We start from the raw sequence: 23,366 nt of genomic DNA on the forward strand, positions 1-23,366 counted from the left end.
AACATTCTTGAGAAAAATTTGGGCAGTTAAAGATCAACCCGAAACATCTAGCTATGACATGTTATCCATTTCCTATGCCTTCATATTCCTAGTTGCTAGTATAGCTTTCTAGACTTTAAGTTGCCAAGGATAACAATTCCTTTTAAGAATTGTAAATATTGGCATCAAAAAGGAAGTAGTTCCCCTAATACCTACAAAAACTCCACTTGATATATGTCATATCTACAGAAACATTAGGCAATGCAGTACCAGAGATTGCTGAGCACCTGAACAGAAAACACCGACTACCTTTTTGGTGCTCCCTTACTTTAGAGTTTAGATTATGGGAAACCAAGTTCCCCTTTCTCTTTTACAAGTGCACTTTAAGGCAACAAGAGGAAATGCATTCTATGTTACAAGAATTTTTTGTGCAACGACAATTACATCCATGCTCAACAATAGAGATTGTTATCCCTACTGATTAAGTAAGTAGCATGCCCTGTGATTTTTATCTATGTATTTTTTAATTGATGATTAAACATCCTTGAGTAGGATTTCAAAAACAGAATTTATGTTGTATTCCAACTTTCACCAAAGAAAAAAAATGAGCATTCAAAAGAACACAGTGGATTGAATTACCTGAGCATATGTGGATGGATTAGCAGATACATTCAGAATGTTTTTTAACCCTTCAATTACCTGCACAACAGACAAGTCTCATAAGAAAGTTTAATAATAGGAAACAACAAAAATTTAATTTTGACTTTAAGCAATCATAAGAATCACTTAATAGCATAATTCTTGAGCAAAAATTTCATGACTATATATTTTAATCAATAAAAAAAAGTTCCTCTCAAAATTAGCTAAACATTTTTAGCACCAAAGTAAAAAATATCGACCAAGTATAATTTTATTTTACCCTACACTTTAGAATCAGGGAATTTCATCCAATACAGCTCCACCACATTTACCTACAAAAGATAACACACAATATGAAAAAAGAAAAAGACAAGGAAGAGAGAGCCAATTCCGTGCCTTTGTATGAATGCAATACAACATAGGAACAAGGGACAACATAATAGCCAAATCTGCTATGTTATTGATTCTCCTCTTCACCACCAAGCAGGAGTGGACAAAAGTTCAAAATACCTTAAACTTTCTAATGGAATCTAAGAGCATAGCTGACTTATCACTGAACCCTTATGATGATCACTCACACTTTATAGTGAGAGGATGATTTTATGCTTCCAAGGTTTGTAACCCTACAAGGGTGAAGAATGACTGTTCACAGCATTAAATTTACTCCTCTAACATCGAGCTCCAAAAGCAAGATACTTAGCTTTACTACTAAATCAAACTCAAGAATCCAAGTGTGCTCAAACAAGGGCACATTTACATTGTATCTTGTAATATTGAGCCCAGATGTTGCACAAGGGCAATCCACAAGCTAGTTACGAGACAGATCCATCTAACTAATATGTGAATTATATTTAACCTGCAATGTGAAGGAATAAACAAAAAAGTACAAGCATCATTGCATATACAATGGAGACAGAACAGCAAATAAAGCTTGTCTCTTCTATTCATTCCAAATAGATGTTGAGCAATTGAATACAATTAAGAGCTTGTTACAAATGTATATAGATGATAGTATTCCATGTTAGAAGTCCCCTACTTGTTGAAATAAGAAGATAGAGATCATATATATTACGATATGTCAGAAGAACTCATTCATGTGCCAATCCCTGCACCCCGCAACTACTGCTTGAGCTATAAGGTGAAGTACGGTTGGGACTTTTGTATTAGTATATATAGAACTATTAGAATATTTAATTCTATGTTAGTCACCTATTTTTAGTTCCTTGGTTAATGGTCATTTACTTTTTTTATGTAATTAGCTTTTCAGCTTAATTTAGCTTTCACGCTTAATTTAGCGTTTAGCTCTTTAGTCTTTTAGTTTAACGTTATGTTCTAATTATAGAACATCGTCTTATAACCTCTATATATACGTGTGTATATCGTTCAATGTAATTTTCCGATTATTGAATCATTCATTCAATTTATTTTTCATGGTATCAGAGCATGGAAATTAAAAATTTTGAAAGTTTTTGTTATTAAAATTTTTCAAAGTTTTTATTGAAGAGATTTTTTAAAATCTGTTTTTTTTTTTTAAAGAGCAGGTTCTTTTTCTCTTCCTGGGCGGATTTTTATTTTGCAAGTTGAAAATTTTCCTACGGTTTCTGCAATTTTCGACTAGGGTTTTGACCCTTCAATTCAAGTCGAAATTTTATTCTGATTGCAAATTCTTTGTGGGTTTTTCGAGACCTCAACTGGGTCGTCGTCATATTTTTATGGGTGCATCGTTTTCCGTGCCTCAATTTTTGAGCCGTCGGATCTACATTCTGTTTTCAGATTCTTGGTGGGTTTTTTTAGAGCTTTTTTGGGTTGGTCTCATATTTTTTTGGGTGCCTTGTTTTCCGTACCTCAAATTTTGTGCCAGCGAATTTGCCTTGGAATTTAAAAACAGTTCACAATTTCTGCCAATTCTGTGGACGTTGGGAATTTTGCTATCTTTCTGGGCACCGTTTATGCTGTTTTAAGTTTGTAGAAAATTTTAATTTCTAGCTTTCTTCCAAACCTCGAAATTCGCGCCTTGGAATTCGTGCCAGAATTCTCCTATAGGGTTTCAATTTTTTCAGCAGCTGCTTCTATTCTGATTTTTTTTTAAATTAGATTCTTTTGTCTCTTGCTTTCACTCAGTTGACCTCGATCAACCTCGATTTCCATGATGGCATCATTAACCAACATCATGTTGGAACACAGTCAGAAGTTCAACGGCCGCAACTACAACACCTGGAAACAGCGTATTCTTACCATCTTTGAGTATCGTTGCCTTGATCAGCTTGTTTTGGGCAAGGAATTTCGTCCTACAACAGCAGGCGATGATCAAGACAAGCATGATGTGAAGAATCGAGAGGCTGTCATCCTTATCAAACTTTCTGTCACAGATGATCAACTCCCACAGGTGCCTTCAGGTAAAACAGCAAAAGAGATCTGGGATCTATTGAAGGATCTTCATGAAATGTCCGACAAGAGTTGAGCTTTCTTTCTGAAGAATATGCTGTTTTCTATCATGATGGATGAGAGGTCATCTATCCAAGCACATCTTACGAAGATCAAGGACATCCGTGATCAATTGGAAGCTATAGGCCGAACCATGGTGGGAGAGGATGTGGTAGTGATCATGCTTAAAAGCCTTCGTAGATCCTACGAGCATTTCATTGATACGCTCAATATCTCCTCTACTAGTGTTGATTTGAAGTTTCCTGATCTCTGCAACAAGCTGCTACAGTAGGATCGATGGAAGCAGCATTTTGGAAGCAGCGCTAGTTCATCCACTAAACAGGCTTTCACAGCCTCAGCTTCGCATAAGTACAAGCGTAAAGCTTCATCCTTCCAACAGGAAGGACAAGGTCAAGGTCAACCTCAATAGTCTTCCAAAAAGAAGAGCTTACCGTATTCCTATTGTCATATATATGGCCATTTGGTGAAAGATTGCCAGAAATTGATAGCATCCTAGCAATCCAAACAAGGAGGGTCCAAGCAGAAAGCCAATTCTGCCACGCATCCTAATCAAAAGGAATTTGTATTCTATGCGTTCATGGCCCAAACCTCCCCTGATGATGTTCAATCATCAGCCTAGTGCATTGACTCTGGGGCCTCTCGGCATTTCACACATCGTTAGGATTGGTTTACAGAGTACATGCATTTCACTGATTCAGTGATCTTTGGTGGAGGCGAAGAGTATATTGTTGTCGGCAAGGGCAACGTTCAAATTTCATCTGATGGGAGGGATTTAATATTCCTCAATGTATACTTTGTACTTGGTATGAAGCACAATCTACGGTCAGTCAGTCAGATTATGTAGCATTCACCACAGTTGGATGTCGTCTTCGGGCTACACAAGTGCAACATTGTTGACAGGGAGACTCGCACTACAGTTGCAGTTGGTATTGATGATCATGGTCTTTATAGACTTGTTGATTCTACTGGTTCTCAAGAGCTCGCCATGGCAGCTAGGAGTATTTCCATGAGCACTCTTTGGCATCAACGATATGGGCATCTCAATGTCCACTATCTCTCTCAGTTGGTTCGAGAGGATCTAGTCGTAGGATTACCTGAGATTCAAACTCAGAATCATGGAGTTTGCAGAGCGTGTCAAGCTGGAAAGCAACATAGGACTCCGTTTTCAGATGGAGACGCTTGGAGAGCATCCAAGATCTTGCAGCTCGTTCATGCAGACATCTGTGGTCCCATGAACACTCCATTAGTCACTGGATGTAGGTATTTTCTATTATTTGTTGATGATTTCAGCAGACGCATGTGGGTTTATTTTCTTAAGCAAAAATCAGAGGTGTTCACCATGTTTCAGATGTTTAAGGCCTTAGTGGAAAAAGAGTCTAGCTTTCAGATAGTCACTCTTCGGTCTGACAATGGAGGGGAATTTTGTTCTACAGAGTTCACCAACTTTTGTGCATCACATGGCATTAAGCATCAGCTTACCACACCTTACACCCCACAGCAGAACGGTGTTGTCGAGCGCAGTAACCGTACAGTCACTGAGATGGCTCGGTCTATGTTGGAGCATAGAAATGTTCCAAAACACTTTTGGGCGGAAGCGGTCTTCACTGCAGTCTACCTTCTGAACCGGTCTCCCACAAAGGTCGTTAAGAAGATGACTCCAAAGGAAGCTTGGTCTGGCAGGAAGCCCAAAATCAGTCATTTGAAAGTTTTTGGCTCTACAACTTATGTTTGGATTCCAGATGCCAAGCGCACCAAACTGGATCCAAAGAGTCAGAAATTGATGTTCGCCGGCTACAGTGACAACCACAAGGCATATCGGCTGATCGATATAGACACTAATCACCTCATTCAGTTGAGATGTAGTATTTAATGAAGAAAGAGGGCATTTTCAGCCTTCATCTCCCGATTTGAGCACTGAGGATCAGCCTCCAAAGGCTGTAAGTATGGGTGTTAGTCTTCCCTTAGCTCCACCCGATGGGAGGGATTCGGTTGACTCTGAAGTTGTGGGGTCTCCTAGGCATGACATTGCACCCCCTGACTTTCCTCAAGATCTTCTACATCCACATCCAGAGGAGCTTGCTCGAGATATTCCAGGTAATCTTCATCCTACAGCAGATGTTGGTACTTCTACTCTCCGGCCTAAGTGGTGGGCCAAGACCATTGGTGATCTTCATGATGATGAGCTCATTGAGGGTAGATCAGTTAGAGGTAAGAGCAAGCAACACACAATTAATTTTTCTCTTATGGCCAACATTCACAATATTGATGAGCCTCAAACATATACAAAGGCTAAAGGTGTACCTGAATGGGAAAAGGCTATGGCAGCTGAGCAACATAGTCTTCTGAAAAACAACACTTGGGTATTGTCCGATCTTCCTCCAAGAAAGAAGCCCATTGGCTGCAAATGGGTGTTTAAAGTCAAGTATAAAGCTGATGGAAACCTTGATAAGTACAAGGCTCAGTTGGTGGCAAAAGGGTTTTCACAGAAGGAGGGCATCGACTATGAGGAGACATTTGCTCCCATAGCCAAGATGAGTACCATTAGGCTTGTCCTCGCTCTCTCAGCTCAATTTGGATGGAAAGTCCATCAAATGGACGTCAAGAGTGCCTTTCTCAATGGTGATTTGCAGGAAGAAGTCTACATGACGCAGCCTCCAAGTTTCAAGGTTGTCGGTAAGGAACACCAGGTATGTAGACTAGTCAAAGCACTCTATGGCCTCAAACAGGCTCCTCGTGCATGGTACATCAAAATTGATAAGTACTTGATTTATCAAGGCTTTCAGAGGAGTCCTTCAAATCCCAGTTTGTATGTCAAACATACTAGTGATGATATTCTATTTCTAGTAGTCTATGTTGATGATCTCATCATTACTAGCAATGCAGCACATCTGATCATGTAGGTCAAACAAAATTTGTGTCAGCTTTTTGATATGACAGATTTGGGACTTCTCCATTATTGTCCGGTGTAGAGGTTAGGCAGATTGATAGCCACATATTCATTTCTCAGTCAAAGTATGCCAAGAGCCTACTGGAAAAGTTTCGAATGCAAGATTGTAAACTTGCATCTACACCTATGGAGATAGGGCTCAAATTATCAGCGAAATCAGATTCACCTATAGTGGATGAGTCTTCATTCAGGCAACTAGTGGGCAGTCTCATCTATCTCACCGCCATTAGACCTGACATCAGTTATGCTATGAGCTATATTTCTCGTTTCATGTCAGCCCCAAAAGTTGAACATTGGGTTGCAGCGAAGCGTGTGCTTAGATATGTGAAGGGCACTCCTGATTTTGGCATTCTGTACAGCAGAAGCAAAGATCCTAGGCTGGTTGGTTTCACAAACTCAGATTGGGTAGGTTGTGTTGATGACAGAAAGTCAACTTCTGGGTATGTTTTCAGCTTGGGTATAGGTGCAGTCACATGGACCAGCAAGAAGCAATAGGCAATAGCTCTTTCCTCGACCGAAGCAAAGTATCGGGGAACTGTTAAGGCAGCATGTGAGGCAATTTGGCTACGTAGGATGCTTGCAGACATGCAAATGTCTCAAACAGGACCTACTCCCTTGTTTTGTGATAATCAAGGGGTTCTAAAATTAGCCAAAAATCTAGTCTTCCATGAGCAGACAAAGCATGTGGAGCTTCATTGTCATTTCATCCGCTTGCATGTTGAAGATGGATCAATGATATTGCAGTACATTCCTACAGAAGATCAAACTGCAGATATCCACACCAAGTCCTTGAGCCCGGCAAAGTTTCTCAAATTTAGAGGGCAGCTTGATGTGATAGATAGCATGACCATTAAGGGAGGGTATTAGAATATTTAATTCTATGTTAGTCACCTATTTTTAATTCCTTGGTTAATGGTCATTTACTTTTTTTATGTAATTAGCTTTTAAGCTTAATTTAGCTTTCACGCTTAATTTAGCGTTTAGCTCTTTAGTCTTTTAATTTAACGTTATGTTCTAATTATAGAACATCGTCTTCTAACCTCTATATATACGTGTATATCGTTCAATGTAATTATCCGATTATTGAATCATTCATTCAATTTATTTTTCAAGAACTAGATAAAACGGTGTGCATAACATAATGTTATGCAGTGTTACAAAAGCTAAAAGTCAGTAGGGTTGCACAACAAACACAATCCTAGGGTTCTTCCATTGCCTGGATCAGCATTAAAGTTGGCAACAAGTATTTGAAACATTCCCCTTTTTTTTGAAAGTAAAAATAATTCAAAAGAACGTATGCTACTAAAGAATGTTGTGAAATGTTTTTAATGCAAAAATTAAAAAATATTATAATAATAGTAATAATAATAAATAATTGAATTCTAAATTGCGATGTTGCTGCTACTGAAAACTACCATAGCTAGGGTTTTTAGCCCTCAAAACGAACGAATTGGAGTCTCCTCCTACGATCTACCATGGATGTCCGCTTAATGATGCGCAAAACAACGGATTGGATCGCTCAAAATCTTCATGATCATCACCTGTGCGACACGTTGGTGCTTCACGCTTAGAGTATCGGCTGCCATTTGACCCGACAACTGACCAGAAAAAGCAGTGCAATGATGAAAAGGTTCAGTTGCCATTAGGGCAAATAGGTGCCTGGAAGGGGCGGAATCGGAACGGATCTTTCCTTGAATCAATCTCTCAATGTGTGCCACTAATAAGGCCAGCCAAGAACCCCCTAAATGTGGCATTAGGGGGTGCTATTCTAAAAGAGATCAATGAAAATGAAGCTTTTTTCCTCAAGAATGGATTGATCAAAAGGTTTAGAGGTTTATGGCGGAGTCTGCCAGAGTTGCATCGGTGGATCATAGATACCTGGCGACCTATTTTGATGGAAGACCTTCAGATCTATCCATGTGCGCAAGGGTTTTTTGTAGTAGTTTTTGACAACTCTCAAGATCGGCGCACTATTCTTTGCGATTAAAAATGGAACTGTGATCAGCATTTACTTATGCTAAAGCCCTAGCACGCTTCCTTTAATCTAGCTATTGAATCCTTCTCTGCGATCCCTATGTGGGTACGACTTCCAAACCTTCCATTATAATTTTGGTTTGAGTCCTGTTTTGAAGCAATTGGTAACTCGCTAGGAAAATTCATGGGGGTTGATGAGAGTTCGTCAGATTATTTGCACAACACATTTGCACACATATTGTGTAATGTCCCTTTCCGCCCAGCTCAATAATATATACCATTGCCAACCTATTTTATTCCCATAGGCTAAGGCATATAATAATAAAGGGAATAAATTAATAATTAATAAAGGGTGGTCTTTGAATTTTAAGTTTATAGGATATTCCTAATTAATTATAACTAGGGGACCACTTCATTAATAAGCCAGGTGGCTAAGCTTTTTGGGTGATTTAATTATTATATGCCTAAGTCAAGGCTTTAATGAAAAGGGCGACTTACTTATCTTGAGCAGCTAATGAACAATTACATGGGCCGTCATAAATGAACAATTTTCAGACTTCTGAAGACTCAAGGACTGCAACTATACTTATGCATTCACACTGAGAATTTATAATGAATGCTACTCGTAGATGAACCTGATAATGATGCCTTGAAGAAGAAAGCAATATCCAATGTCCAAGACCCTCTAATGTGCCAAATTGGTCTTCTTCCAAAATCGCCCTTGCTGTTGCAATGTGAAGTCTGAGATCTCAATGAATGGCAGCCAAAAGCACTTCAAACCTCCACCAATAGGATCGCCTTCAATGCTGGGATGTATCGCTACTTTCGATGCAGAGTTTGGAAGACAAATCGACAAGCTAGAGGCAAATATGATGGGCCATGGCAGCCTAGGCTCGGTTCTGATTTTAATTCATAAGGGGCCGATTCCTCACCAATCCTCCTTTAAATTGTCATAAAAAAAATCGTCTAAGTCTCTTATTAAAATCGCTGACCTCCATATGAAACTTCAATGCTTCAATGATGCACAATGAGCAAAATCAGAGGTTAGGAATATGCGGATCGGTCTTGGTAAACAACAATGGCGCTCTTCCTGATTTTGCTCTTTATGTATATGCAACCAGTTTATGCCAATGGCACTTGCTCACTTGAGCGGTCCAATAAGGATGTAAATAAAATAAGAAGTAATCTGCTGCTCCAGAGAGAATGGATTTGATATCCATTATATATCTTGCAATATTGAAGGGATTGCATCTCTTGAAGGTCTAAGGGGCATATCTCTTCCGAATCGCACCTCTTCCTAGCATAAATAGATTGGTTTGTTATACAAATCGCATCCCTTCATGATACCAATTAGTTTATTATGCAAAACACTTTTCATTTGTATAATCGCTGCCCTCCATGATTAATCATTGCTTGTTAGTTCTTGTCTTAATCGATATTCTTTGGTTGTTACTTAGCATTCTATGGGTCGATCCTTACTATGCAGCGATAATTGATCCAAAGCAATCGGATGCTTATAATATCTTCCTTTATCGGATATCTACTTAATGCTTGTTGGTTGCTCATTTATGTTTATCATGTCAATACCAATGATGTTTATTATTATATTAAGCATTATATAGAATCGATTCATATATTAATCGATTCAAATTTAATTAACTCATAGAATCGAATCATATAATAGTTGATTCATATACATAATACAATGTATATTAATTAGTGAACTAAGTTGACTCGGTTAGTGTAATATATTCAATATATCTATTTTATGTTTTAATGGTAAAAACTTCTTTAATAATTAATATAATATTAATAATTGAAATATGAACGTTACATTAAAATAAAACAATAATAATAAATAATAATCATAACAAATAATAAATATTAATAATCAAATATTAAAGGAAAATCGTGAAGTCTCATAAATGAGACGATTTTCCAATATCATTAAATGTTAATTTATAAATGTTTTAATTATCGTATTTATTTAATCCAATGTCCAAAGAGGGGTTATGACATATTGCTAGAGGTAGATATTATGAAAGAACTCCGTGCAAAGTTCTCTCTCACTACCAATAATGGATGCTGGAAACAACCTTTGGACTATGAGGGCATCCCTTTTCGATGTCACAAATGCTTCAGCACTGTTCATTTAGCTGCTCAATCCATCAAACAAAGAATTGACTATAAGGCCACATGGTAAAAGGATGTTGCCCTTCATCATTATTCAAATGAGAAGGTAGACTCAAGTTTGAACGGAGATTAGGATGCTAAGATCACTAAGCAAGAGTCTGAGGATACTGATCAACCATCAACACCAAGTAAATTGCCTCACCACTCGACGATTGACCAACCCCCACCGAGGTGTGATGGTGAACTTTTGTTTGCAACTGAGAAGCCATATGCACAAGTTGTGAACCTTGGTAGTACACCTTGTAGGGGAGATGATCCCCCCACAAGTTTAGTCGATGTAGCTCAGGATAAGGGAGCCAAGGATGATAATTGGACAGTAGTGCAAAGGAGGAGGAAGAAGCGTGAAGCAGTCTTCAATATGCAGCTCCACTCCCATGGCAAATCAGATGCAAAATGACAATATTTTGGTGATGTATGGTTGGAGCATGTTCACGGGGTCTAGTGGCTTATTGCCATTTTCTAGTTTTGAAATTTTGGATCACCTCAGCGGAAGATTGATTGGGGAAATTTTGGAAAATAGTTATCCCTGTTTTGCTTGGCAGTGAACCTTGAGCTATGCTCAGTCTTCTACATACCTATGTAATTTTTTGTTTATTATTAATATAATCTTTTCAGCTTTGGCCTTTTATCAAGCAAAAAAAAAAGAAAGTTGTGAAATGTTTCAATTGCTTGCAGTGTAGTATAGTCACTAATTTGCACATATGATTATCAAGTTATATAGCAGCCACACATGGAGAGCAACCTAAATATTTAATCTATGCCCAAGATTTTTTATTGTAATGATCAGATTTGGATTTAGGAAAAGCATTCGCTACTCATGAAATTATGGTTTCCAAATTTCAACCCTCTAATGGAATCTTTCCAAGTGATGCCACTATGGATCAAGCCCTAGAACCTCCCTCTCCAACTTCAAATCGGTTCTTGCTTGGAAGAGATCGAAAACTCTCTGAAGTGTTTTTTTTCAATAGATATGGCAACTTCGACTTTCTCTCATATAACTTTTGCTAATATACTAGTTGATTTGGATAATTCAAAAGATCTCCTATAAAATATTGTGCTGAAAGTGGTGGATTGCTTATGTAAGTAGTTCTTGAATTATAAGAGTTCTTTTTTGTTGTCATCGGTTCTCTAGCCTGAATCATAAATCTACTAGCCAAGCATCAGATTTGGATTTAGGAAAAGCATTCGCTACTCATGAAATTATGGTTTCCAAATTTCCACCCTCTAATGGAATCTTTCCAAGTGATGCCACTATGGATCAAGCCCTAGAACCTCCCTCTCCAACTTCAAATCGGTTCATGCTTGGAATAGATCGAAAACTCTCTGAAGTGTTTTTTTTCAATAGATATGGCAACTTCGACTTTCTCTCATATAACTTTTGCTAATATACTAGTTGATTTGGATAATTCAAAAGATCTCCTATAAAATATTGTGCTGAAAGTGGTGGATTGCTTATGTAAGTAGTTCTTGAATTATAAGAGTTCTTTTTTGTTGTCATCGGTTCTCTAGCCTGAATCATAAATCTACTAGCCAAGCATCATGATGGAAAGACACTCTTCTGCACCACTTAATTGTACTAGGATCTTTGAAGGAGTCTAGTACAACCTCAAACCCCTCTCAGGTAGCTACTAATACTAAAGGGCCCTCTCTAGGGACTCTTTTAATTCCTTATTGTCATCTAAGAGGTTACATGAGAAAGCTTCTTCAGGAGATGAAGTTTTATCCCTTAGCCCATGTTGTGGACACTCCTTTAATTCCTTCTTTGTCTTCATAGAGGTTAAATGGGAAAGCTCCTTTGATTGATGAAATTTTCCCTCTATCCTCCTCAACTCATGCCATGGAGACTACAAGTCAACCTCCACATGTTTTCTTACAGCTACTTATCTGTTTGAATAAGGAAAGGACCCTTCTAGGGAAAACAATAGATTTTTATGTCACAAGAGCCACAATATTTGGAGTTTTTAGCAAGGATAGAATTGACTTTAGTTTCTAGTTAGAAATCTACCAAAAATAAGAAAATTACCTCTTGTATGCTTATTAGATCTAGTGGGAAGCCAAAAGACATGTTATAGTAGTTCTCATTTGTTATCTTCTATAGTCAAATTTCCAGGAGAGACGATTCCAATAGAACCCTCACTAAACAATAAAAAAAAAAGGTTGTGAAACAACTTCTTGGTCTCCTAAAATGTTCAAAGATACTAGTTAGTTTAATAAGATCAAAAGATCACCTAATGTAAGGTGGCCATGAAAAAGTGTACGAACATCGTTGAAGTTCATTCATCATGATTTCTCTAAATTCCAATACTTTTTTTCTAACTAATCTCTTTCATTGGAATACATGTACATGAAAGTGTTGAAAATAGAAGATGAAAAAACACCAAGCTTAGATAGCTTTCCCAATTGAAGGAGAAAATTTTGAGGGCCATTCATTACACTCCCCTTACAGGACATCCAAATTATTTCAGAACCTCCTACTAGATCAGATAGAGATTATCGTGGTCTCAAAGATGGTGTCTTATGTCATGTTCACTAGTGTATGACTTATCAAAAGAATAAGTCAAAGCATACTTTCCCAACGGGTTTATTTAAGGAAAAGTGGAAGAGTATATCCATGGATTTTGTCACAAGTCTTGGTGATAGCAAAGCTCCTAAGGCAAAGGATTGGATTGCCACAGTGTTGTGCCTTGCACACGCTCTCTATCGCTGACAGGGTCCCCCTTCTTTTTGAGGGCCTTTTCCGTCTTCGCCCTGTTGAGTTCCGCGCAGAGTGTCTCACGTCCTTTTGAGCGAGCCCGCGATCAGTTCGTAAGATGATGATGATTGAACGAAGGAGCCTGTGATCCCATGAGGTCATTCGAGCCCTCGGGCACGAATTCCAAGAGATTGTTCAAGCTTGTAAAATCACCTTGAATAGGTGTGTGATGATAGAAGCTGGCAAAATCCGCCAAGTAAGGGACAAAACATTTGAAGGTCGCCTAAGGACCCAAAGACGCCAATTTTTGCATAAGAATAATGAGAGGGATTACATGATGTTTTTAAAGGTTTGCAGGATTTGTATGAATGTCGATTTTCGCCATCCGAAAGATAAAAGAGGGGCGAAAGCCTTAAACTCACCCAAGTGTCGAAACTCGCACCTTTTAGCCAAAATTTTAGAAAAGTGAAAAGTTGGCAAAATGCCCAAACGGGCCGAATTTCAGACCTTGAAGCCAAAATGTTAGAAAAGTGAAAAGTTGGCAAAATGCCCAAAAGGGCCGAATTTGGGACCTTTAAGCCAAAATGTCAGAAAAGTGAAAAGTTGGCAAAATGTCCAAAAGGGGCCGAATTTGGGACCTTTAAGCCAAAATGTTAGAAAAGTAAAAAGTTGGCAAAATGCCCAAAAGGGCCGAAATTCTCAAAAGACACTTAAATTGCGAAGTTTTCAAAACACCTGAAATCGCAGAAGTTAGATAAAAGGTGTAAAAGGTCCGAACTTTGTAAAATGCCCAAAAGGGCCGAATTTCGAACCTTTAAGCCAAAATGTTAGAAAAGTAAAAAGTTGGCAAAATAGTCTGTCCGATCCCATAATCCATCCAAACTGGGAGGATAGATTAAAAATAGAGAAGGTCGCCTACTCTACAGAGGACCTAGATTTTGCTACTAAATTACACTCTGATATCTTGAGTTTTGAGTCTAATCGGTCCAGCTGGGAGGACGGTTTGAAACGCATAGATCATCATCTGGAGAGCATGCAGTATAAAATTCATCATCCCCCTATGCCTCAATTCGGTTTGCTGTTCCAGTTGTGCATCAGGTTCCAGAGATATGTTCGTAAAGAACGTGCAGCAGGTCGAGACCTGTGGCAAGAATATTTACATGGAGAGGATCAATTTTTGGTAAAGGGATGTGAAGCTGAAAAAGAAAAAGTGCTCTCCTAAAGTGCTTTTTTCTTTTAAATTCTAAAAAGTGCACTTTTTGGCCAAAGGGTCATATTTCACTTCCAAGTCAAATAAATGTAAACTTTATGTGTGTGCACCTTTTGGATTATTTTGGATAAGTTTTAATTACCTTTTTGGGTAGTTATTACTCCCTTTGGGGTAGTTGCTGATATTTACCCTCCATTTATGGGTATGGGTACTCTTTTGTAAGGATGAATCTGGGCCTCTTGTTTAGATTAGATCTTGGCCATTCATCCATTTTTGAAGCCTATTTAAGGGACTGGTTTTCCCTCTTTTTTGTAAGTTCATGGATTGTTGCTGAAGCTCTGGCAAAATTTACAGGATTTAATGCAAAGTTAAGATTGTTTCAAGTTTCCTTGTGAGTGCATGGTCTCCTTCTTCATTAATTTAGAATTTTCAGCTATGTTTCTTTCCTTTTTATAGCATTTTCTAGATAAACATCTGATAGAATCCTTGCTGTTCATACCATTAGGGAATGGTTGATTGTCTTTCCTTCTGCATGGTTAATCTGAACCTTTCATATGCTTAGTTCGGCTATTGAATGCTCACTGAATGAATGTTAAAGTTCTGATGTTGTATTTAATAGCATGAAAACTCAATTTTCTCTTGAAGATCGCATTAGATTGATGCAAGTAATTGTGCTTAAATGGCTGGTAATACTTAATCTAGTTATTTGGAGGTGTCTGTCTGTTTATTGAATATGCTATCCTAGTTAAATAGCTTAGATTTTTTGTACCTCTCTTTCCCTATCCCTCTTTTTTTCCTTTTTTTTTACTAAGAGAATCCGCAGAACTGCTGAAAACAGTATTAACCCAGCTTAAACCATTCGATAAACAAGACTATTAAAGTTCTATGGAACTAATCGAGCAATTACCTATTTTACCGTAAGTCCCCTTGTGTTTCCAGCAAAAACACATCAAACCACTGAGTAATCCCGCAGTCAAGACCTGACAAACGAAACCTTGAGGTTGTCCCCTTTGATCAAACGTGAGAAATAGCATTAGGGATTTCCTTATCTCAAGAGAGGATAGGATACTCGGCGAGTACATTCTATTCTGCGTTGGCCGTATGGAGTTTGCAGCAATGCGACTTTAGACACATCAACAGAATTGGCGCTAGAAGGAGGGCGTAATAATCCAGTACGGTATTGCTGCATGAATGCTCGCTCGACCTTCCCCTTGAACAGCCTGGTCAAGGACTGAACCAGTCATATATTGCAGATCAGTTACAAGCACTTGCTTGAAAATCAGAAGCAAATCACCCTCATTTCAGACAAGTAAGTCACACTATTAATCAAGAAGAAGAAAAGGGTTTGCAAATAGAGATTGTGATCAGGGAAAATCTAGATAGACAAAGGATTGCTGCCCTTCACAAGCAAGTTCTTAAAGAAATCCAACGGTTTTCTTTTCAGTCCGCTAATATGGTAAGTGATGGGTCTGCCCATTAATCCTCCTTAGCCAGGAAGAGATCCCAAACCAGTGATACAACCAGATTTGAATTTCAGCGACGAACAAGAGAACCTCATCACAGATTTATACAGCTTGGCCTGGTTCGTGAAAAGAAATTATCCCGACTAGTCTCGGATGCGTTTTATCCTTGAGGAGGAACAGGAAATTGCTGATCGCATCGACGCACAGAATCAGAGAGATCAGGAAGAGGCTAATTTAGCTCCTGCACCACCTCCCGCACTGCATCAGCAGAATTGACATTGGAAATAACTCACATTGGAATGAATTGGATCTTTCTCTCCGGAGAGATTCGAAAGAGTCTTAAAGTCTAGCCTCGAGCAGGAAAGATTTGCTGGATTTCACTTTTACAGGCGCAAAAGTTATCGTCGAGTTGTAGACCTGTTGACGTGTCTAAAATCGCTAAAATTGCAACTTCATCCGGCCAACGCAGAATAGAATGTACTCGCTGAGTATCCTATCCTCTCTTGAGATAAGGAAATCCCTAATGCTGTTTTTTGTTTGATCAAAGGGGACGACCTCAAGGTTTTGATTGTTAGGTCTTGACTGCGGGATTACTCAGTGGTCGATGTAATTTGCTAGGAGCACAAGGGAACTTACGATTTGCAACAAGCTGGTCTGCTATGATTCTCGAATTACGCAATAAAGAGCAAATGGAAAGGGTTAGGAGATCTAAAACTAACAACACGAGTATGCGGGTAGACGGATTTAACATAACCAATTCCTGTTTGGCGAGAATAGCTCACAACCTTGCAGGAATGGTGCAATCTTCAAAGAGACTTGGAAGATTTTCAGACTGGAGACGCACGGCTAAGCACCCAATTCTGGCGCAGCTCAGACTGACACCTGCAATTGAACTAAGCACAATTAAAGGCTCAGGTTAACCATACAAAAGGATAGACAATCAGTATATCCTCAATGGTATGAGCCCGAATCTATCAAATACATGCACACCCAAAATAGAAAGATCTATCTAAAATGCTGAGAGAAACCATGCAAACAGGATGAAAACAAGACAATAAACACCAAATCAATGTTTATATATTGATTTCAGCTGCCTATTACAACAATTTCTGCAGCATCTCTATGCTACTGCTTAAAATCTAACCTATTCTAACTCTAAAATCTAACTCTCACCAGAGTCTAACTATTTAACAAAAATCTCTAACTATCTAACCCTTTACAAAAGAAAGGCCTCTGCCTTTTATAGATTTTACAATACGAACCAAAAGCTAGGATTAACTGCATCCAAGGGTCCTGATCTGCCTTCCAGAAACTAGCAGCCTTAACCCATGCCCATTAAATTCTCACTCATCCATTCAACCACAATTTCAACTACCTACCACTATTTGGCTTCAATTTGAGTCTATCTGGTAGTTGGACATAACTGTCCACAACTGACTTGTTTCCCCTTTCTTTAAAAATATCTGAGTGGGACCTACAAGCAGTTTTACAATAAAATAATTTCAGCTTTTTAGAAATTGAATTCCTGGAATTAAATCCAGCGGTGTTCTTTTTCTCTCGAGAAGGCATAAACTTGCAGCATTCAAAGTGTTTTTTGGTCTGTGGTCCCAGTGGTGGACTTCATCTTTGTTCAGCGGCACGGTTCCCAATGTTTGGTTGCTCTCGCGCTCTTGCAGCGTGTTCCCACATTTTTTTTCTTTTCCAGTCTTCAACGCCTGGCCTTGATTGCGATCCTTCTTCGATGTGCGTTTCAGGTCTTTCTCCTGGTTCTTTAATGACGTCCTGCGACCTGCAAACGATCAATTTCATTTCAATAAATCAATTTGAAAATTTAATTAATTTAATTTAACAAATATTAAAATTTAACGCCTGGAGGGTCATTTGAAAATTTCCCTAGTTTTAACGCTTTTACTCCTTCTGCGAATTTAGTTGTTCCTAGCAATTTCGGGCAAAGGGGCGTTCGAAAAGTTTTAAAAACTTTGACATTTTCACCCCTTAATGGTGAATTTCAGGATTTTGGGCACTTTTGCAAACTTTGGGATTTTGGAGTCTTTTGCCAACTTTCACTTTTTAACATTTTGGCCAAAAGGTCCGAATTTGGCCTTTTGAGGCATTTTTGCCAACTTTTCACTTTTCAGATTTTCACTCAAAGCTCCAAATTCGGCCCTTTGGGCACTTTTGCCAACTTTCACTTTTTAACATTTGGGCTAAAAGGTCCGAATTTGGCCATTTGGGGCATTTTTGCCAACTTTTCACTTTTCAGATTTTCACTTAAAGGTCCAAATTCGGCCCTTTGGGCACTTTTGCCAACTTTCACTTTTTAACATTTTGGCCAAAAGGTCCGAATTTGGCCATTTGGGGCATTTTTGCCAACTTTTCACTTTTCAGATTTTCACTTAAAGGTCCAAATTCGGCCCTTTGGGCACTTTTGCCAACTTTCACTTTTTAACATTTTGGCTAAAAGGTCCGAATTTGGCCATTTGGGGCATTTTTGCCAACTTTTCACTAAAAAGTGCGAGTTTTGGCACTTGGGCGAGTTTGTCAACCTTGGCACTTTGTATTCTTTATCTCCTTTGTATCCCTTGGCGAAAATCAACATTTCAACGTCATTGTAGGCCTTAACTCTTTCTTCACATTTAGGCGATTTTGCGAGAATTGGGGAGTTTTAAGTTCGCAATATGGCCCTAGAGGCCGAATTTGGTTTTAGCGGCACTTAACCCTTCATATTCCCTTCCTCTTCCGCAAAGACAAAAAGGCACAAACTGGGGGGTCCCTATCCAGGACGGGGATGGGTGTGCGATTCGCACAACAAGACCCCAGTGAGCCCAGTTCTTCAAACCAGCAGTTTGTTGTTCCAGCAAGTGCAGTTTTTACAACCCCAGCTGTTGTAACTCCAGTTCCCATTGTAAATTCAAGAAATCAGCCACAGATGGCGCACAACCCACCTGCTCCAAACGGTGCTACTTGGTTGGTAGACAATCCCTCACCCATCATTTTCCCAACTTACCATAATATGCCAAAGAGCCCGGATAGGTTCTGTTCTATTTTTCATGTAAATGATCCAAACAGAACAGCGGAGGAGCATATTAAGATATTTGAAGATGCATTACGCAACAAACAAATTGAGTATGCAAACGTTGCATGTAGACTTTTCCCTTATTCATTGGGGGAAGATGCATTTTACTGGTTCATCCACTTGCCGGTATCGTCTATTGACTCTTGGGAGAAGCTAAAGATAGCCTTTACGGGAAAGTATGGTATCCCTATAACCCCTACAGAGCTATATAGACAGTTTGTAGAAGTCAAAAGACAGGGACATGAGCCAATCAGTTCCTTCAACAACAGGTTCCATAAAGCCTTTACCCGATTGCAACACCTGTATGTGGTAAGTGATGCTTCAGCAAGAGAAATCTATTATTCAGCTCTGGACTACTTGACAGCCATGTTTGTCAAACAGTCACTACCCGCACCGACCACGTTAACTGAAGCCTATGCTAAGGCTATGGAGATTAGTAAGGGACTAGGCCAAAACATCGCCAGACCATTGATGCAATTAGGACCTCCCGCCCCGCCTAGCCAAATTCAAGAAATCAGCCAAGCTTTGGCTCACCAAGCGCCTCTTATGAATCCAATTCCACAATTGGCATATCAGCCTCAGCAACCTACTTATCAATTGGTGCTCCACCCAGGACCGCCTATATCTCAAATCCCTCCCAAACAACCCGTGTATCTGCAAAATACTACAGTATTGTCTAGAACTCAAGAGGAAAAGGATGAGATGCGGGAATTGACCGAGCAAATGAAGAAATCTTTCTCTGAAGTCACTTATCTACGAAATTAGAATAATCAACTGCAGGGTAATCAGAGAAATCAACAACAGGGTCAGCACCAAAGTCAGTACCAAAACCAATGATATCAACGGCCCACAAGGACATGGAACACCCATCCTAACAACGGAGGAGTCCCCACTCCACTGGATAACCCACCAGCATCAGAAAACAGGCCAATAGATAGGGTATTTTTGCAATAGGCAGCCCTATCTAATTGGTGCAGGTTACATAATACTAACCAGCACTCTGAGTTGCAATGTGACGAGTTTCAGGTGGCAGCTAATATATTCCAGCGAGAAGTTGAGAACACAATGCCCAAACCAGTGCTTCCTCCCACCGGGTTTGAATTAGTCCCATCCCCAAGATATGATACAACACTTGTCTTAGAGACCTATATTCCCTCGTTTTTCTTCCCTAATCAGGATGAAAATGAGGTGGCAGACCCAAACCAGCCCGCTGATGTGAATGCATTTCAGCAATACCAACTCGACAATCGGGGGTATTACAACAACAACAACCAGAACAGCAATAGCGGCCCTTATACTACCTCCACACCCCCGAAAGATATTCAAGTTCCTCCAAATCAAAATGCCAATAACAACCCAAATTATCCTAAGGCACCGCAGCAGTATGCGAGCCAGAGTCAGCCGCAAAAGACGCAAGCCCCTCCAAGAGTACTTATTTCTCAAAATCAACCGATTGCTACCACAAATCAGGGCTCCAATGATAAACCATCTAGCAATATAGAAATTACCAAACTGGGCCAGTTGGTAGTAGATAAATTCAAGAAGATTAAAATCAGTTTATCCCTTGCTGAACTGATGAAAGTTTCCAAGGTCAGGGATATGGTCTTGGGCAGCCTTAAGGAACTCTCGCCTGTTTAGTCCAAAGGAACCGATGAGAACTCCGGACAGAAAATGCCGCCAGGGCAGCCCCAAAGGGTCAGCAATGAGGTAAGAGGACCAACGAATCCTAGGGGTGCAACAGTAAATTATTCTGCACTGCCTGAGTTCCCAAATGATCAGCCCATGGAAACTGGTTTTGGAGTGCGTGCACGAGGAAGAACTCAAGATATCTCAGACATGAACAATGACACCCTCCCATCCGAGCCTACTATCAATTTGTTTACTGAGAAGCTAGAACCCCCACCTTTCCTATTAACTCTCAGAATCTTTGGTAAGAACTTGCACAATTGTCTAATAGATTTAGGGGCTTCAGCTAACGTTATGCCTCTATCGGTATGCACTGCTCTAGGCCTAACCCCCACCAAGACTAACCGAAAAGTTACTCAATTAGATAAATCTGAAGTGACCGTAGTGGGAGAGTTAAATAATATCCACATGCAGTTGATAGCAGATCCGCGTATCCAGATGTATATTGACATCCAGATAGTAGACATCCCAAGAGCATATGGCATGTTGCTTAGCTGAGACTAGACCCGCATCCTTAACCGCTAGCTGCATTCCAGTTTCACCCATATGTGGCTACCATGGAGGGGTGTAGCAAATCAAATCCGGATTGAGTCTGAGCCTAGGCTTAGATTGATGATTACCGAATATAACCAAGCCAATGAGACCTTGTTTCTAGAATCCGATATGGGCACTTACAGGGCTAACATAGGCTCAACAAACGAAGTTTTGTTGGTACAATGTGTTGTCCTCATTTTTGTTTTCAAAAATGAAGGACCACTACAGTGAAATTTTTACTCTATGGCATGCTTCCCGAGGCAGAATTTCGACTAATCCTTGGACTGGCTTGATCCTCAGTCCATTCTCGAACTACGTTTCGAATTTCGTCCAATTCTGGGTTCGTTTGCTATGCCTTTCCTTCAATTTCGGGTTTTAAAACCCAGACTGCAGGTGGAGAATTTTCTTCAAACTGCAAGTTTTAATGATATTCATTGTTATGGTCTTTGTAGGGGAATTTTTGATCAATTACATGTGCACTTTTGTTTCAAATATGTCACTTGTAATTTATTTTAAGTTTCCCCTTTAAATGTTTTTATCTTTTATTGTTTTTTGGTCATTTTTAGTTAAAATAGGGGTTTTTTGGCTCAACTACAAGTAAACTTGCAGTTTGTTCAAAAAACCCCTACTTTAATGGTTTTCGCATGTAACAGGGATTTTAAATCCCCATTACATATGTGCAAGTGTTTTTAACTTGTTGTAGGGATTTTATTTCCCTTTTACAAGTATTTTTAAACTTGCAGTTTGTCTTTTAAAACCCGATTTTGACATAAAAGTGCATTTTTGAAAATTTTTAACTTGTCATTTGTCCAAAAAAACCCGATTTTGGCTTGATGAGTGAAAAAGTGATAAATTAAACTTGTCATTTGTATTTTAAAACCCGATTTTGGCTTGTAAATGGAAAAAGTGAAAATAAAACTTGTCATTTTCTCTTTAAAACCCGATTTGCATGTTTTTGGGTAAATCGAACTTCTTGTTTGTCTCCTAAAACCCGATTTGCAAGGAAAATGGATTTGTTGAAGATGTCAAAGCGATTTTTTGGGGAGATTTGCTAGAGATGCAAGGCGTTTAGGATTCTATCCTATTCTCAAGCATTTTCAAACACACTTTTCGCCATTTAGAGTTTGTTATTACTGGTTTTTGGAGCTAAATCAGCAAAAACATGGTTTATCCAATCCACATTTTGGGCATTTTTCACTCCATAAACCTGAAATCTCCTAAGGCGTTTTGCCCTCTCCCACCTAGGCGTGGAGTATGGGATAGGTTTCAAGACATTTAATGATCCATTAATGGTGCATTGAATACCACGTTTTTTGCAAAAACATGATTCTCTTTGGCCGCGTTTTTAAAACTTTGGCGTTATTACCTCCAACAAAAACCTTTGGCGTCATTGCTCCAACAAATGCCTAAGGCGTTTTGCTCCAATAAACTTGAAATGCACACTTTTATTGGCATTTTGCTCCTCCAAGTTTAAGATTGCTGCCATATTTGGGGCATTTTTACAAAAAACGCGTTAAGGGTTTGATAGTCCGGTTTTGCTTCATCTCAAAGAAGTATTGCATTGTTGGAGAAACATTTTGCATTTTTAATAAAGGTATGTTCTTCCTTTCTTCTCTTCTTTTTATTATTTTCTTGTTTTCTTCATTTTTCGTTATTAGTTGCATTTTTGGCATGTGATGTTCTTCCCCTAAAAATTGGTTTTCATGAAAGAAATCTTCCCCTTTGAAATGCAATTGTTGAATCGCATTGTTCTTCCTAAAAATCCATCTTAAACTTGTATTCGGGATTTTTAATCTCGATTACAAGTTCGCTGGAAATTCTTGTTCTTCCCCTACGGTTAAGAATTTTAATCATTTTTGGTTAAAATTCCAAGCTTGAAAAGTGTGAAATACCCCTCCCTTGCAAATTCGGGTTTTAAAAACCGGATTACATGTTAAAAAGATCTTCCCATTTTCATGAAAATGACTTTCCCGGATATTCCCGTTTCTATCCATTCGCGTTCCCCATATCCGTACTTTCCATTTCCATCATTTCCCGCAAGTCAAAATCCCATTTTTCGTCCATTTCTCCATTTTTGAATTTACAAGTGTACTTGTATTCAGGTTTTAAAAACCCGATTGCATGTATGTACTTTCCAACTTGTATACTTGCGAAAATTCTCCCAAGATCCGAAATTGGTCAAAGTCAAGATTTTCCCATTTCTACATATCTCCCCTCTTCCTCTCACAAAACCTTGAAATTCAGAGATCAAAGTTTTACCCATTTGAAAAAGAAAGAATGATATTTGCAGCTGATTATGATGTGGCCTTAACTCTTTTAAGTCTTCATCACAGCATTCCAGGTTCACAATCAATGTCAGATTTGCCAGCATCACCTACTCCAAAGAAAATGAAATACAAATATGACAAATACCAGAATGAGGTTACACCTTCCCAGGTATCTTCTCCATTGGATCGCATCAGGGACACAGAAATAGGGCACGTTGATATGGCAGAATCCATTCACAGGGTAGAAGATCCATAGGATAA

The 23,366-nt window shown here is 39.0% G+C and overlaps 1 protein-coding gene across 6 annotated transcripts in view; it reads right to left on the reverse strand.

Moving 5' to 3' along the window:
- Positions 1-23,366, reverse strand: part of LOC131059934 (tyrosine aminotransferase) — a 196,274-nt gene that overhangs the window by 47,669 nt on the left and 125,239 nt on the right. For all 6 annotated transcript variants that reach the window (XM_057993023.2, XM_057993022.2, XM_057993009.2 and 3 more), the window contains one exon: positions 619-678. In XM_057993023.2, coding sequence (XP_057849006.1) covers positions 619-678 — 60 coding nt within the window. The remainder of the gene's footprint in view (positions 1-618; positions 679-23,366) is intronic.

This window comes from Cryptomeria japonica, chromosome 1, assembly GCF_030272615.1.
Source record: "Cryptomeria japonica chromosome 1, Sugi_1.0, whole genome shotgun sequence".
In the NCBI taxonomy this organism is placed as follows: domain Eukaryota; kingdom Viridiplantae; phylum Streptophyta; class Pinopsida; order Cupressales; family Cupressaceae; genus Cryptomeria; species Cryptomeria japonica.